This window comes from Pezoporus wallicus, unplaced genomic scaffold (assembly GCF_028554395.1).
Source record: "Pezoporus wallicus isolate ANWC-B61680 ecotype Strahan unplaced genomic scaffold, APGP_CSIRO_Pwel_v1 contig_8042, whole genome shotgun sequence".
Taxonomy (NCBI): domain Eukaryota; kingdom Metazoa; phylum Chordata; class Aves; order Psittaciformes; family Psittacidae; genus Pezoporus; species Pezoporus wallicus.
The window spans coordinates 4,090,183-4,106,294 of NW_026639380.1; the positions used below are offsets into that span (position 1 = coordinate 4,090,183).

Below are 16,112 nucleotides of genomic sequence, written 5' to 3' on the forward strand. Positions count from 1 at the left end.
AATGCTAAGTACATATCAGCTTATTAAGGAGTGCCATTCAAACAAGGAGCATAATTTATTAAACTCCTACACTGCAAAGTGTGCTCTTCAAGATGAGGAAAGTAATGTAGTCAGTTTCAAAATTTCCCTTTTAATTTCAAAAGTTCCTTTTTAATTTCCCCAAACTCTCACTCAGTAGTTTTCTTCACTGATGTTAAGTTAAAGAGTGATAATTAAAAAAGACTTGGAAAAAAAACCCAAACCCAACAAACAAACCCAGCAAAACATTATCATTATCCAAAACCCTTTTGTGCAGCAGAAGAGGGTGCATTACACAGTGAAAAGCATTCTGTTGATGCCTCACAAAATCTTTGATTTCTAAATCACTGTTTTGTCTCAATTACATGATAAAATAATTTGTAATCTCCATCAGACTGTGAAAAGCAGGTATTTTCAACTATTGAGAACAAAGTAAAATTGCAAAATGTGGCTACACTAAAATTAAAGAGCAGCCAATGCTTCATTGAACTCAGGGAGAATTAGAAACATCTGTCGACATATCATAACAAAAACTCCTACAGTGAACAAAAGTCATAAGTGCAGTTCTCTTACTTTCAGACAATTTTGCTAATTTAAAAATTAGGTACGTAAATGTGAATCTGGTCTTGAACTTATGAAAGTGCACTAGTGCATAAATAACCGAGGAAGAGAAACATGCTATGGGATCCACACACACAGGATTCAGGCATTGGATGACAAGTGTGTATGAGCATGTGTCTGTCACTGAACTTCCATGCACGTGAGAGAGGAGGACCTGTCACTGCATTGCTTCTGGATAATGAATCATCTAGCAGTAAATTATTCCAGATGACTTTTCCCAGGGATCCTCATTTTTAGATGTGACAGACATGGAGATGGAGACAAACAACAGCCACTGCAGTGAGAGTGGGGAGTACAAGGGAGAGGTCAGAAGAGCAAGTTTCCTACCCATCGTGTAAAACTTGACAGTTCTGAAGATACTGGGAACACTTCCATATGACTCATCCAGAAGCCATCTACAGCTGACTGATCTACAACCAGCACAACAGATGCAACTAGCCCTAATGAAGGCAAGAGAATTTTGCCAATTACCACAACAGTGCCAAGTATTATACCTGACGGCTTTGAATGTTTTCCAAAATATTAACCAAAGATTGTATTTACTTTGATATATAAAAGAATGCAGACTTGTCAAACCCTTTCAGCTTTGCCTAGGCAGTGTAGTAAAAACTGATGTGTATGCAGTGACCTTTTTTCCTCACATAGTGTTCAAGTAACACTGAAGTTGTAGACAGGATTCTAGATTTTCCTTGGTTTTAATTTTTTTTACCCCATTTTTACCATGGTAGCTTTTTGCTCCATACATTAAAAATAAAACAAACTAATTAAAACCAAACCAAATCAATGATTCTGTAGCACTAAAAGCAGGCAGGAAGGCTAATGTTTCCACCAATACTGCATAAATTACGCTAATCTAAAGCAGAATGAGCTGGAATATGATGGAGTATGATGCATGTAAAGATGCAGATGTTGAACTTTGATGACATAATTTCTAAGAGAAAAAGGGGCCTCAGAATAAGCAATTGGCTGCTATTTACAACTCCCTTTCAACTTCTTTGTACCTTCCCACTTTCCCCTGTTGGGGTGAGAAAGCACCTAGCTTCTGCCCATAGGTGTGCTACTGCGGCGAGCAGCAGAATGACAGAGTTCAACTAGTTCTAGGAGCTACAAAACTCCTTGTTGTTCATGGTTGTTTTACACTACCATAGGAAGATAGGTGTGGAGCTTTTTCCCCCACCACCCAGACATTAAAAACTGCTTTTGCTATGCGGACATTTTGGTGTCTATCATACATTTGGGCATGAGCTTAAATTTGTTTCTTTATAGGCACTCTATACAGGGCCTCTTATTTTCTACAAATTTGTAGGAACCTCATATGCTTGACATCTCTGTCTTTATGCAAGTTGCCAGATAGTATGAACAAGCAAAGGCACTGACAACACAATCATAGAAGCCTCATTGACACCAAAGTGTCTTTAATGTCTTAGTGGTTGCTGCAAGACCAAGCATTAACTGGAGCAATGTGTGGCATTCTTTCAGCATGTCCCTGTCTCTTGCTGTTGTGCTCTCCTGTGCTCTGGGCAGTAAGAATGTGCATGATACACTATAGCTAGGAAAAATGGTAGGGTGGGTGTCTTTTTTCAGCTATACAGGTTTTGCCATACTTTGCATAGTCAAGATTCACTTAGGTTTGAAGAGGTATGACATTTATTGAGCCTTTCAAAAGCATCTTACCGACAGCACATGCAAACTAGTTCAATAGAATATTAGATACTATACTCTTAAGTACATAAAAAATGCAGTTTTAAAGTTAACTGGAGATGCAGCACATATAATTCACAACAGGAGAATTTCCAGAGACACATTTTTAATATTATTTTTTACTCCACTAACCCCAAGCAAATTTCTCACAATCAGCTGAAACAAGATCTCTGCTACAGGTACAGGAATTCTGCGCTCACAGAAAGCAACACATTAGAAAGTCACATCCTCTTTTTAACTTTGGGAGACATATTGATCTGATTGCTTTAAAAACATGAAAAAACCTCAAGCTTCTGAAAATCTAGGCTTTCTTTTGATTCAGTTATTAAGCTGACTTAGTTCAGTATAAAACAATAGCATAAATGTCAGTATAGGCTGTCTGCAAATTCCATCCCGAGGTTCAACTTTCTGCAAATTTTGGGACACAAAAATTAATTTGTCACCACTACAATGGCATACAACTCAAAATGCATAAAGTAGTGACTGTGGTGAAGCTATGCACAAATATAAGGGTCTTCCAGATCTTGACATGAAAGTTATTATTTCTTCAGATTAGCAAGTGGTGGAGCTCAGGAAGTCACTATTAAGGATACAAATGCAATGTCTCCCTTACGTACATACCCTAGTGGCATTCAACTTGCAACTGTATCTATTATCTGCAGAGTTTTACATTATTCTTCAACAGATCTGTAGGATGCGTAACATTTTCTATTAAATGTTACAGATTTGTACATCATTTCCATACAACACTACTTCATTTTTATAGATGCTACTGATTTATAGAAGAATTTTAAGACACTCCTGCTATGGACTTAATTTTCACTGAATTGTAATGAGACTCCAGCCCCTTATTATTTATGTTGTTGTAGAATCTTTAATTTTTATTTTCTTTTTCAGTTCCTTAGGATATATCCACAATGACACTGTACTTTTTACCCATCTCATTATTTTAGGAGAAGCACACCTTTTAAGTAGAAGTCCCTTCTTGATGAATTGCTGTGCACCTATTGATATTGTGTTCCCTCCCTGTATCTATAATTACTGAAAATTCAAACATATGCGGCGTGTATTTATTTAGGTTAAAACAAGGAAGCACCCAAGAAATCTGATAGAGGCTGCACACTTTCATGAATCAGTCTGTTTTACAGGTTCCATCTGCTCTTGAGTGCTTCCCAGAGAACAAACAGTGTGTCACAACCACATATTTCCATTGCACTATCCCAAACACACTTAAACTGCTGACAGATTAATGCTTAGTTCACTTGTGGCATACATTCTTGGGTTCTTACACATGTTCTTATAAGGAAATGGAACTCACTAAGCACTTAATCACAAGTTGGGGTACTGTTATTGCATTGAATACAACACGCTAACTTTGTTTCAGGAGTAGGCTAAGGTATCTCTATATAAGCCATTGCTGTCACTAGCACTGCCAAAGACCCTGGAAATCAAATCATTTTTGTCAATCTCAGTTAAACAAAAGTAAGCAGAAATATGCCAAAGGGTAGCCCTGGGATGAGCCACATGAGGAGTGTGCAGAATTGGGCAAAAGATTGTGCTTTTTACTGGAACGGAACTTGTATGGCTTAAGCATGCATGTATTTGCTTGAAGCCATTAAAAATAGATCTTGATAAAATGACTGCAAAGACAGGGAATAATAGGCAGGTCTAAAAAATAATAGCAACAGAACTGAAGTAAAATACAGCCCAACTTGCTAAAGACATCAGCAAGCCACTTACGTGTGAATTTAACTAATGAGGAAGCAGTAACAGCAAGAGAAACTAGTGTAAGTATGTGCAAAATGTGAATATACACCATAAACATCTGGATTTGAGCCTGAGAGAATGGTAGAGTTTCATGGAGAATCCTTTACATCCTTACCTGATATAAAAGAAGTTTGATTAGTTAAGATAGCAAAGAACCTCACTTCCATTTAAATACTGGACAGAAAAAGGAAAGGATAGTATTTTAGGGTGAATATCACAGAAATTGGAAGTACATTTTCTTCCACATTTGATCTCATAAATATTTGTCTGGTTCTAATCTTTGAAATAGATTTAATAAAGAAAACTTAGTGCTTGACTCCCTAAGCAGACTGACCCCTGAGTTATAAACAATACACCATTATCACCAACTGTCAAGACCTTTTGCCACCGAAATGTATGTTGCCAAGACCAGGATCCACAAACCATCACTGCTTTCTATGGAGCTAGATTCTTTTCAGTCATCAGCAAATTTGTTGTCAGTCTTCCCTTGGTGAACTTAGCAGGGTCTGAGTAAAACCCTCTGTGAGTTTTTATTAGTGTCACTGGATGTGGTAAATGCTCTATCCCTGGGGTTTTCCAAATGCAAAGATCAGGCACAGTGACAGTCCTCACCACTGCAAACAGGAGGGGAAAAGTCACGTCCCACTACCGTATCTGGAGCTGGTTGTTCATCGATGGACACAGTTTAACACATTAGATGTGTATGAACACTGCACTTCCTTGCTCTCCTCAAGGTATTGGAATACAGCAGTACTTCTCTAGGGCAATGCTGCTCTCAGAGCAAGGCAGGGAGTTGGAGATATGGAGTACTTAATAAAATTAGCAATTTTAGTGTAAATCAACATACTTTTGTTTGCGTCAGAGCTTAATGTCCACGTTCTGTTACAGAAAAAACTATTTTCTCTCCTCCCACTCTTTCTCTCTACTGGCACAAGAAACCTTGCACAATTTGATAGCATCTCTTGATAAATACCCAGTATTGGTAGAGCTCACCTGCACTGCAAATATGCCAGCAAGACAATACACAGATGAACTGAATCCAGACAGATAGCAACAGATAAAGCTTGAAGACGTATTCAGGATGTTATCTTACTGCAAGCATGTAAACCTGCTTTTTATCTCACAATTCTGAGATTTGAATTGGCAGAGGTAATATTTCCCAACTTGGATACACATTTTGAAATCCCTTGGAAAATATAAGGCCTTACACTGATGCTGTACTGAGGCAAATATCTAAGATAACTTACCTCTAGCTATTGTCATGAAAGCAAGCAACTAACTAGTAGGACATTCCCTTGGTCATAAGTTACTCTGTGTGATTTTTTCCTAAGATTTGAGAAGTTACACTGTATTTCATAGGATACAATGTCTGTGTTTCAGAACCTCTCAAACAGTACAATATGCATCAATTTCCCATTCTTCCCAAGCAAGATCTCTTCCCATATTCACATAAACACTTTTGAAACATGTATTTTGTGGCACTGTCTAAAGCGAAGTTCTCCATAAAATGCTGTGGTAAGTCTTGCAAATTCCCCTTTGACAAGAAAATTAATCTCCTAAATGTTTTTCCTTTTTATGACTGTATATACCAAGGCTTTTGTTCTGAAGCAATATAGGATCTAATTCCATTTCAAAGTCTGTCTAGCACACTATTGCGTGAAAAGATTTTCTTCTCTTTTCTATTTCATCAAGTAGGAAGACTGGGTTTAGGATGCTTCCACTTGTGGCTGTCACTTTTGCCAATTTTCAGATTTCTGAAATGCTGGCCAGCCTTAAAAGTACATTAAGTCCTTGGTGAACACCATTAAACATACCTGAATTAATATGGAAATGTATTCATGATGTGGCTTTAAGAAACACACTTTGATTCAAGACCTTTATCTTCTGGCAGCCCGTCAACTATCTTGTCCAAGAGCACACTGCATGGCTAGAGAAAGCTGATTTTCCTCTTAGGAAACTGCTTGCAACTGTAACAGTATCAATTTTTTTTGCCTCTCTCTCTTTTATCTATTGCGATGATGGGAAGAATTTAAGAGAAAAGAAGGCTTTTCCTCACTGATTTTGGTATTTCTGGGCTTCTTGCAATTGTTCTTTGGTTTCCTATACTCTTTCCTCTCTTCCTTTACTGGCCATGTGTGCACTGCATTCCCCAGTTCTCCTCCAAGATTACTTTATTTTGTTTTCAATATACATATTTTTTAATATTCATTAGTAGAATTGCATAATTTTTGAAAGGAAATTTTTTTTTCTCTCTGATACATTTATCTTGTGCTCACTTTCGTCAGCTTACATGGCACTTTGGGTAGCCTACTTTGTGTTTCTCAGAGCTTTTTTCCTTAGTGCTACAGTCTGCCTTTTGCTAGCCTTCCAGCATTAGTAATCAGTTATGATCTTTGTTCAGAGCTCTACCCACAGTCATTTGCTTTCTGATTCTTCCTTCTTACTTCTATCTTCACAATCACATAACTAAAGGCAATTCAGGCTCTTGTGTCTTGCCTGATGATGAAATGAAAAACTGAACCTGGAAAAAAAGGATCCAGTACACTCAAGGGAAGAGAAGGGCATCTAAGAGAGGTAAGGTTCGGGGAGAGAAGCAGCACTGCATCACCTGCTTATTCATGGAACCGGATTACCTGGTGCCCAGCAGATAGTGTCTGGCATTCTGGACTAAAGCAGATATATTTTTCTAGTAGAAAACCAGAGTGGAGATGAAAGAAGCAGCACCTTTGATGGCAGTCAAGGGCATGAATACATGCAGGAGGATTTTGCAGGTCAGCATAGTGTCACATCACACCATCAACCCTTTCACTATAAATTGCATAGTCCAACATCTAGATGTTCTAACAGAGAAGTAAGGAGGTTATTAACTGCTGACTAAATTTTTTGAAGGCCAAGAACTGTTGTATTTATAACGTAGCTCAAATAGTCTTTGTGTAGCAGTCAAAATTTTCAGCATTTCCTTGAGTAGTCCCCTAAGGCACAATTCTGCTGCTAATTATATGAGGCAGAGTGCTATCATGACGTAGCTGTGTTGTTTCTTATATCAGAATTGGATAATTCAGAACTAGTTCTGATACTTCCAAATGTTCCCTGTATAGAAGGACTGGGTTTTTTGTTTTATGGCTTTCAGGAAAACTGACTAACATACCTTGAACAGGTCAAGAGAAATCTAGCTCAGAGATTTGATATGGCGGACACATATATGAACCTATTAAAGAAGGTAGCGTTATGAACAAGCTTAGTAAACACAGGACCTGAAAATACAGATATTTCTGGTTTTCAGGGACATCAGAGTAATGCATTCCTAATAAGATCTTCCATTACATTTTAGCCCTTATACTCAATAACTAGCAAATTCAAGTGCTGGTGAGCTTGTAGTTTATCATCACACCAGTAACTGAGTGGTCTCTAGGATTTACTCACTGCAGTAATCTATCTTTTCCTCTCACCTGCATGTTCGTTTATTTCTGTTTGTTTCCTGTCAACATCAGTCTGGGAAATTTCAGCCTTACTTCAGCATTGCCTGTTTTGCTGTAGAACCTCTCTGACCTCCACTCTCTACTTTCTCTGCTGGATGGATCATCTCACTATAAATTTGGTCATTCATTGGCATGGTTCTTGTTTGACAATACTTCTAGTTCTGCATGTCCCTCTTTAAAGCACCATCTTTCCACCACTCACTCTCCCTGGCCAATCTCATTGATTTACCCTTTAAACAAACTGTGGTCTTCAATTTCTCTGTTCTCCTTACCTGCTGCTCCTTTCCTCTTCCCTCCCTTGCAACTGTATTTTTCCTTTAAGACCCTTTTCCACTTTTTCAATGGAAAAAAATATTTCTTTTCATCCTTTTCAGCCTTTATCTCTAAGGTTGCTTAGACTGTTTTCTTGTTTAAATACCACAAGTTTCCCTTTGCACCACTGTTCACATCTCCACCATTAGGAACTCTTAACTGATTTCCTCCTTAGAAGTACTGCCAAGTTTCCACTCTCTGCCTCCTCAACTCAAATTGACAATTTATTCAAACAAAGAAGTAGATATTTTCTGACTAAAATCACTCTTTCTAATTCTCCCCCCAGAGAATGCATTGTTCCTTACAACATCTCTGCTGCTATTTTCTGCACACCCTCTCTTTATTTGTCTCTTTCATCAGAGATAGTATTGTAAATTTATATTTCTTTCTTAATGATCATCCTCCCCTTTGACTCTCTCTTCACCACAAGTTCTGCCTCTAAAATAGCTTTTTCAAAGCAATATTCAGTTACTGTTAAAGGAATCCAAAACTCCATGTATGCTTCATACATATCTATTTTTAACTGTTAATTGTTCCCTTGATATCACTTCCCAATCACATTTTAGCTCAGGTTCTAACCAAACCTTTGTTTAGAATCTGTAGCCATCAACTGTCCCCTTTTCTTCTTAGCAGAATTCACACAGATATTATGAATCCCCAAAAACCATTCTCAAAGTCATTCCAGCTGAATAACTATGTGGCATTTTTCTCACAGCACACAGGTCTTTGTAATATCTATTCATGCATTTATAGGTTAGTGTACGAGAGCTTTGTATTTACTTAGAACACTTTTAATACTCCTATTTTATTCATGCTTGTCCTTTAATTGGAGTGTAATAGCAAGCAGACTGATGAAAGATCTCAGGCAAGGGCTGCATAAGTCATTGCTTTGTAAAGTGCAAATATGCATGTACCAAAGAAATAAAAAAGGATCTCTGATTACAAAAGAAAGATACCAACTATTACTGTTTAAGTAAAAAAACCCAACCAAACTGAAGCTTTCAGCTTTCAGCTATGATAGGCAGGTAGACTAAGACTGAAATCCTTATTTTAGACAAAGTACAAAAGCCCTGAATGGTCTAACATCTTAACTGAAAGTGGGGAGAAGAAAAAAAATATCTACAGATGAAGCTATCATTGACAGAGAACACAGCTCTTTCAAGAAGTGTTGTAAAACACCTTAGAAATGTGAAAGATGGACAAAACACTTGTAGTCATGTCAGAGAAAAATGAAACTCTAGGAAACTTGGTGATTTAGTTCACTAACATCACTCAGAGATCACTATCTATAAAACTCAGATTCAAATAGGTCTGGACATAAGTGAAAATGAAACTAAAACTGAAATTAGAAGCTAAAATAGAAGCTAGTAAGCACCAGTATACAAATAACAGAGCTACTAAATGAATACTGTCAAAAAAATCTTGCAGCAATGAAGCTATTTAACAAAGTTTTAGCCAACCTAAGAAATGTGGTATGTACTGAATGAGGTATTGCAAATTAAGACTGATGTTGCTGAACATCTGCTCGTGTGATAGAGTATATTGGACAACTTAGAAACATCAAAATTATGCCTGAAAAACAGCTGGCATAACCTAGAGGGAACAGTAAGAAATTTTCCCCATAGAATCATAGAGTGGTTAGGGTTGGAAAGGACCTTAAGATCATCTAGCTCCAGCTCCCCTGCCAAGGGCAGGGATGCCTCACACTAGACCCAAGGCTCTGTTCAACCTGGCCTTGAACACTGCCAAGGATGGAGCATTTACCACTTCTTTGGGCAACCTGTTCCAGTGCCTCACCACTCTCACAGTAAAGAACTTCTTCCTTATAAGCATGATGTGTGAAAATGAGGAACAAGAGCAGCACTTAGGGAAGTGTGAGATTACAGAAGTCATTGAGGATTATGCACCTCAGTGTCATTTTTGAGGATAACACCTGGTTAGGATGGAAGAATACAAGAAAAACTACTAGAAAAGAACTGAAGAACAAAAGGCACTGGTACTATGCAGATGTACGTAGCAAGCAAACAGCAAAACAGAAATTCTATTTCTTATGTGCAAAATGATTGATCAGGGCACAGTCAACTTAGGCACCAGACTTCAGACATAAAACATTTCCTTTTGTTTTTTGGAAAAGGCTGTTAGGATTGGAGAGATCTGGAGGGGTAGAAGTAAGGAGGAATAGAAGATAGGAGTGAACTGCTGAAGTGCTTTAAGGAATTCCTAAAGATATAAGGCCAGGGAAAAGCATGCTCCCTATTTATCTATAAAACTGGTACACTGAAGCCAGAAATTATGCAAATATTTCTACAAATATCTGTGTCTTGGAAGAATTAGCCAGAGACAATGCACTCTCCAATTTATACTGAGTTTTCCTACCCAGAGAGCAAAAAAAACCCCAACAACCAACTAAAGTTTACAGTTTGCATGGTTTTGCGATGTATATTTTTGTCCTCTCAGATCTGAATAGGAGAACAAAACCGTATTTAAGTTTGGTGCTACCCACTGTTTATACCTGCTTTAGCAGTTTGTCACTATCAAGCTCTCATCCTTCTGTTGATTTACTTATGTGTAAGATGCACCAAGGCTGCTTGGAACCTCCCTGAGGTTCCAGTGAGCTGTGATGTCCCCAGCCTTGCACTTTTGTATAGACACAACCTACTCTTTTAGCAAATGTACCTATTCCTTTCCTTTCGCAGACTTCTGATGTTTACTTGGCACTACTATCTTACCACCTCTAGATAACACATCGGTATAACCATTTATGAACCAAAAAACAATTCCTAAATTTTAATTCACACCTCTTTGTTCAGACAATGGAAAGGATAACCCAGCTATTCAGATGTTCCCGTAAACTGTATTTTTTAAAATCTCTTACAGCTCTGTAGTAAGACGATTTTTTTCTCTTTTCTTTCCACATATTTTGCTCTAAACAATTAGAGGTAAATGGCTGCGGCCATTTCCCAAAACCCCAGAAAAGTGAGCAAGGTAGATTTTATTCTTTCGGTTCTGTGTTTCATTCTTCCTTTGAATTGCTTTCTCCACCTTCACATTTTTCTCTCCCTCTCAGGTGATCCCAGAGGTAAGATTTATGTTTACTACTGATGTTTTTATGATTAAGACATTGAACTTTGGCCACTGAATTACTACTATCTGTAGGTTCAGAAATGTGCCAGCCTCGCAGAAGTCCCCAAGGGGACCTCCCGCAACCAGGGTGCCGACGGGAGCTAAACCGAGACTTTAACCCTTAAGCACTAGCATCCCCCAGTGGTCCTATTTATCACTGCAGCTCACTTTTTTATTTTAAGTTTTCTATGTACTCAGACTTTCAACCTAAAAGTAAATTCAATTCAAGTGCCTCACAACTACCCAGTACTCAGGAATCTTCTGAATTCAGCAGAGAACTATATATATATATATAATGATAGGTAAAGGTGAGGAATTTTAATTTATTGTCAGTCATTGTATAGATCATGTACATATTTCAGAACACCTGTAAGAGCAGAATTTTCTTGTAAAACGCATTTGAAAAGGGGGGGAAATATGACCAAAATAAAATCAGACCCTTTATTGGATCACTTTTTTGAAGAAGGAAAAACAGGTTCAGAGTCTCTTCCAAGAAAATTAGGTTCTACAGCTGTTTCTGACCTTTTTAACAAGATCATGACTTATTGAAAAGATGCAATAGCAAGTATGATTTTTTTAAATCTGCCTTTTGATTGAACTTCGCATACTTAGAAACTAAAGTCCATCATATCTACTGAATTAGAATTCTAAATCAAAAAATCCTGGCTGACATTTCATTCACACACTGAAAATTCAGCCATGTTCTCACAAAATACTCAACAGGAAGCACAACCCGGCCACTGTTCTTCAACCCAGCCCTTTGCAAAACAATCTGAAATTGTGTTGACTGGGACTGTTTTCCCTGTTCTCTAGAAGACCTTTGTCACTGGGGAAAGGTGAAGTAATAGGATATTGCAAACCTTCAATGGAAGGGATAAAGAATAGGAGTAAGAAGAGCAGACAAATGATGCATGTCTAACACAAATATGGAATGCTTACACCTACCCAGCTCCCTCCCACTCCAGAAGCAGAACAGCCACATCAGCAAAGCCCTGTTTCAGTGCTGACTTAGCAGAAGGAGAACAGAAGGATGTGCAAGTCTGCCAGGGGAAGAGACAGAACATCACTTCTGCACAACACTTCTGTACGTAATGAAAAGAAGGAATTTCCTTTCGTTAATGTTGGAGCCCTGCAGTAACTCCTACTGCTGCAGTATTGGAGATGAAGGGCTGTTAATTAAAACAGCCCATCTGAAAATCAGTGGGACTTATACATTAGCTGTAATTTCAGCAGGAGATTATGAGCAGTGCAGAACAGAAACAAACGTGTTTGTCCTCTTTATATCAGAATCTCACCAGACTTGATGTGACAGGCAGCCAGAGAGGTGACACAGCTTTACCCAGCCCCTTCTGCTTCCTAAATCCAGAAGGCTCAGTTGCAAAGCTGAGGACACCTAGTAGTGTTCTATAACATACTTCCATGCTTTGCCATCAATGTAAGCACTAACACTTGAGACAGGAAAAAACCACCCAAAAACCGACCCCAATCCCCAGAATATATGTGCCTTCTCTGCAATTTAAGGGCTAAATCCTAGGGTTCTTCCTCAGAGGTAACCTAACAGAAGCCTGCGTTACTCGGTATCCGTGAATCCAGTCCTTCAAAAGCAACAGCCCAGACTGTGAATACGCTGAGATTAGGCAAACCCATGTAACACCTCTTGCTCTGTTATTCTACAGTAAAGGTTCATGTAGAACCTTCCTCAGGCTTTGAGAGGAAGTTCATTTTTGCAAGCTGCTGTGTGCAGACTATGATGTGGGGCAGCTTTCACTTAGGCAACTGTCTTAACTTTTGTTAAGGATCTTGGACAGACAAACTTACTGTGGCACTTACAAGAAAAGCTGCATAGATGCAATTTGGCTTAGGCTATTCAGTGAAAGTGCGTGCATGTTGTAGGTTTCAACAAATAATGGACAGTTACGGTTTCGCACAATAGGAGAAGACAGCTTTTCATTTTGACAGCCACCATCTATCCCTTTCTTTTGGAAGTTCCAAAAATATTTGAGAGGTCCTAAACTATGCTCCTCATAGCTTACCATCACTACCTAAAACACAGAGGTTGGTATTCAGTATGACACGTCGGTTTTATGTAGTTTAACCATCTATCTCTGTCAGTTACATGAAGTGGACAATTCTGAAAAAGTCAGCAACCATCAGAATGAAAACATACATTATGATACAATGTGTCACACAGCACTGAAAATTAATCCTGCTGCTAAAGAAATGGAAAATGCATGATAAACACATTACCTGAAATTAAAGTTCTTTTTGACCAAATCTCCAGAGCCTTTAAAGTTGTAACAAATACGGACTGCTAGAATTCTCAGGTGATTCCCTGTGGAGAGCTGTATGAATACTTTTTCCAGAGCTCAGGAAAGGAAAATAGATAGCTATAATGGAACTGCAGGAGCAGCCAAGCAGCAGATTGATTCAACAGGAGAAATTCAGCGCATCCCAAAAGATTTCCTAGGATTTGCTCTCCTGCTGCTTAGGGCACAATTTGTTGTAACGAGAAGCTGAGGATTTTATTTCAGGTGTGTCAAAGCTTGTAGTGATGACTTGAAGGTATAAAGAAAAAGTAACAATTGAAAACCTTTCTTAAATAATCCTTTTGGATTAACAGAGAACAAGGGCAAGCTCTTCCAGGTGCAAAAAAAAAAGGTAAAATATCTCATGTAAATAACATTCCTTAAGAGATACTAATTGAACGCACAGTTGAATCCTTTCCTTCATCTCCAGGCTCCTGCATTCAACTACAGTACACTTCAGTAAGCAAAACAGAGAAAGCTTTATTAAATTATCTGGTAAAATTGCACTTGGTCTCAATGTGATCTCTGCTTTCAGAAATGCCTGTAGAAAAATCCCAAGTTTTTGATTGTGAAGTACTGAGCTAAGTTATAAAATAATAATAATAAAAAAGAGGGTTTGTTTTTGTGGTGCTATTATTTTTTTTTTTAATTTAATAAGGGTATGTTTAAACAGGCAGACTACTCTGTTCATCTGGAGTGTGCCACACTGTAGAAGGCTGGCAGGAAGCACCTACTGCTGCAGTAGTACATAAACTCTGTTTGAAAGGTTAAGTGGAACATGCATGATGTGAATTTCACCCTGAAGAAATGTGAGAATCTGTAGTCACTCATGCCCTCCTCTTTGAGAATTGATAGTCATTATGAATAGTGAGCCTCCTTAAAACTCTGATATATCACAGCCTATGCAGATTTCTCACTAATTACTTCATAGTGAAAGCTCTGAAATGCTGTTTTGTTTCTTAAGGAAAGCTCAGAGTTTATTCAGAAATGGGCATCAGAAACAGATGAAATTTCTTCAGGCGAAATTTTGAATGCTGATGCCATCCTGGTTTGATTACGGAAGACATGTAAAATCTGAGATGTTCATATTCACAGTAGTGCTAGCATACTTCTCACTTCTCAATATCTCACTATGTACTGGAACATCAAATCATGTAGAACCACAGAGAAGAAATAGATGTTCTAAAAAATACGTTACCAAGAATGAACATTCATGCATGAATGACATTATATCTGGACATTTAGCACCGGTTTATATTTAATTACAAACAATGCAAATACAGAGCAGACAGTACCTACCCTTTCTCCACTAGATGACTAAAGCTTCATTACAACTCCAGGCTCCAAACAATTTCAGGACCTACCACATGAAGCAGGATCAACTAGAACATCTTTCCTTATTGATAAAAGACCATCAGACTCAGAAACTTTTCCAGCACATAGCATAGGAACAAGTACTGACCAGAAGACAACAGCAAGTGCTTCCCCCGCTTCATGGTCCAAAATATGGACCATGGGATTTTTCATTTCCAGTTAAAACTGCATTTTGCAACATTTTTTTTTTTTAATTATTATTCTTTCTGTAAACTCTGTGTCTAGAGTATACAGAGATATGCATTATTATAGCCAGCTACCTATCCCTCAAGCTCTGCGTAAAACACTGATACCCTCATGGCAATGGAGTCTAAACCAGAAATCATTTGATCAGGGATGGGGCAGGATCTGAACACATGCAACAGTGAGGAGCTAATAGCCAGTTATTATTATAGCTCCTATTATCATTTTACTGCTCTCAGCCTGACTGCGGAAGCAGAATAGGAGTTCTGCCTCATTCATTAGCCTGGAAAGCAAGACAAGTTGTACAGAAAGAAATAAAACCAGTAAGAAGCATCTAGACAAAACACAATCTTTGCTTTTAATGAGAGACCCTCCTCTGCCCCATCTTTGGAAACCCATTACACTTCTTACCTGTATGGTCCCAGAGTCCTGCTGCCATAAGACAAAGCTTCTTCCCAGGATTCAAGGTTAATACAAGCATCCATGGCACAATCAAGCATTTTCAGCTGATAGATATTTGTGTCTGGAAGACGACCTGTATTGCTGCTCAAGAGCTTCTGGAATCTTGCCAGAACCTGTTCCCACTCTGTAATTAGCCATAGTTAAAGAAATATCTTTAATCAAACAAAAATACAAGTTCTAAATGTTGTTAGCAAGGAGTAAGAGCTACAGGGCATTAAGAGAAATTTTCTTTGTCTTTGAAACAGTTGTAAAAATGACTGGCTTTCTGTTTGAGGGTTTTTTTTTCCACATACAGCTGCACGTTTCATGCATGAAAAAGAAAATAACTGCAGTTCTGAAGTCTGACTACAAGTCATGATTAAGGATCTTGACCATAAAGAAACTTTTACTTCCAGTGCTACAAGAGGACTTTGTGTGCTTCGAAGAGACGAAAAATAAGCTGGGGCTTACATTCACTTTAGTTGGATATTCCTTACCACAAATCACTCATTTTCATTGCATTCTACACTGCTTTGACTTCTCTGCAGACCAGATTCTTCCCTCTGACCACACCTGAGCTGAATACCAATACTCCCAGATTTTAAATGAGCACTGGTATCTGAGACTTTATGGGAGTCCCAGAATGCAAGCTCTCTAAACACCAAAAAGATACCATACACACCAATCAGTAAGACCAAATCAAAAAAACACCACATCCCCCCACCCCTCTGACATAATAGTAAGAGAAGGAACATTGTTTGTATCACAGTCTTTTCTATACAATCAG

At 38.2% G+C, this 16,112-nt stretch overlaps 1 protein-coding gene across 3 annotated transcripts in view; it reads right to left on the minus strand.

The window, feature by feature from the left end:
- The window catches only part of SMYD3 (SET and MYND domain containing 3), a 395,661-nt gene that overhangs the window by 32,937 nt on the left and 346,612 nt on the right, over window positions 1–16,112 (minus strand). For all 3 annotated transcript variants that reach the window (XM_057414468.1, XM_057414467.1, XM_057414469.1), the window contains one exon: window positions 15,296–15,470. In XM_057414468.1, the coding sequence (XP_057270451.1) occupies window positions 15,296–15,470 (175 nt within the window). The remainder of the gene's footprint in view (window positions 1–15,295; window positions 15,471–16,112) is intronic.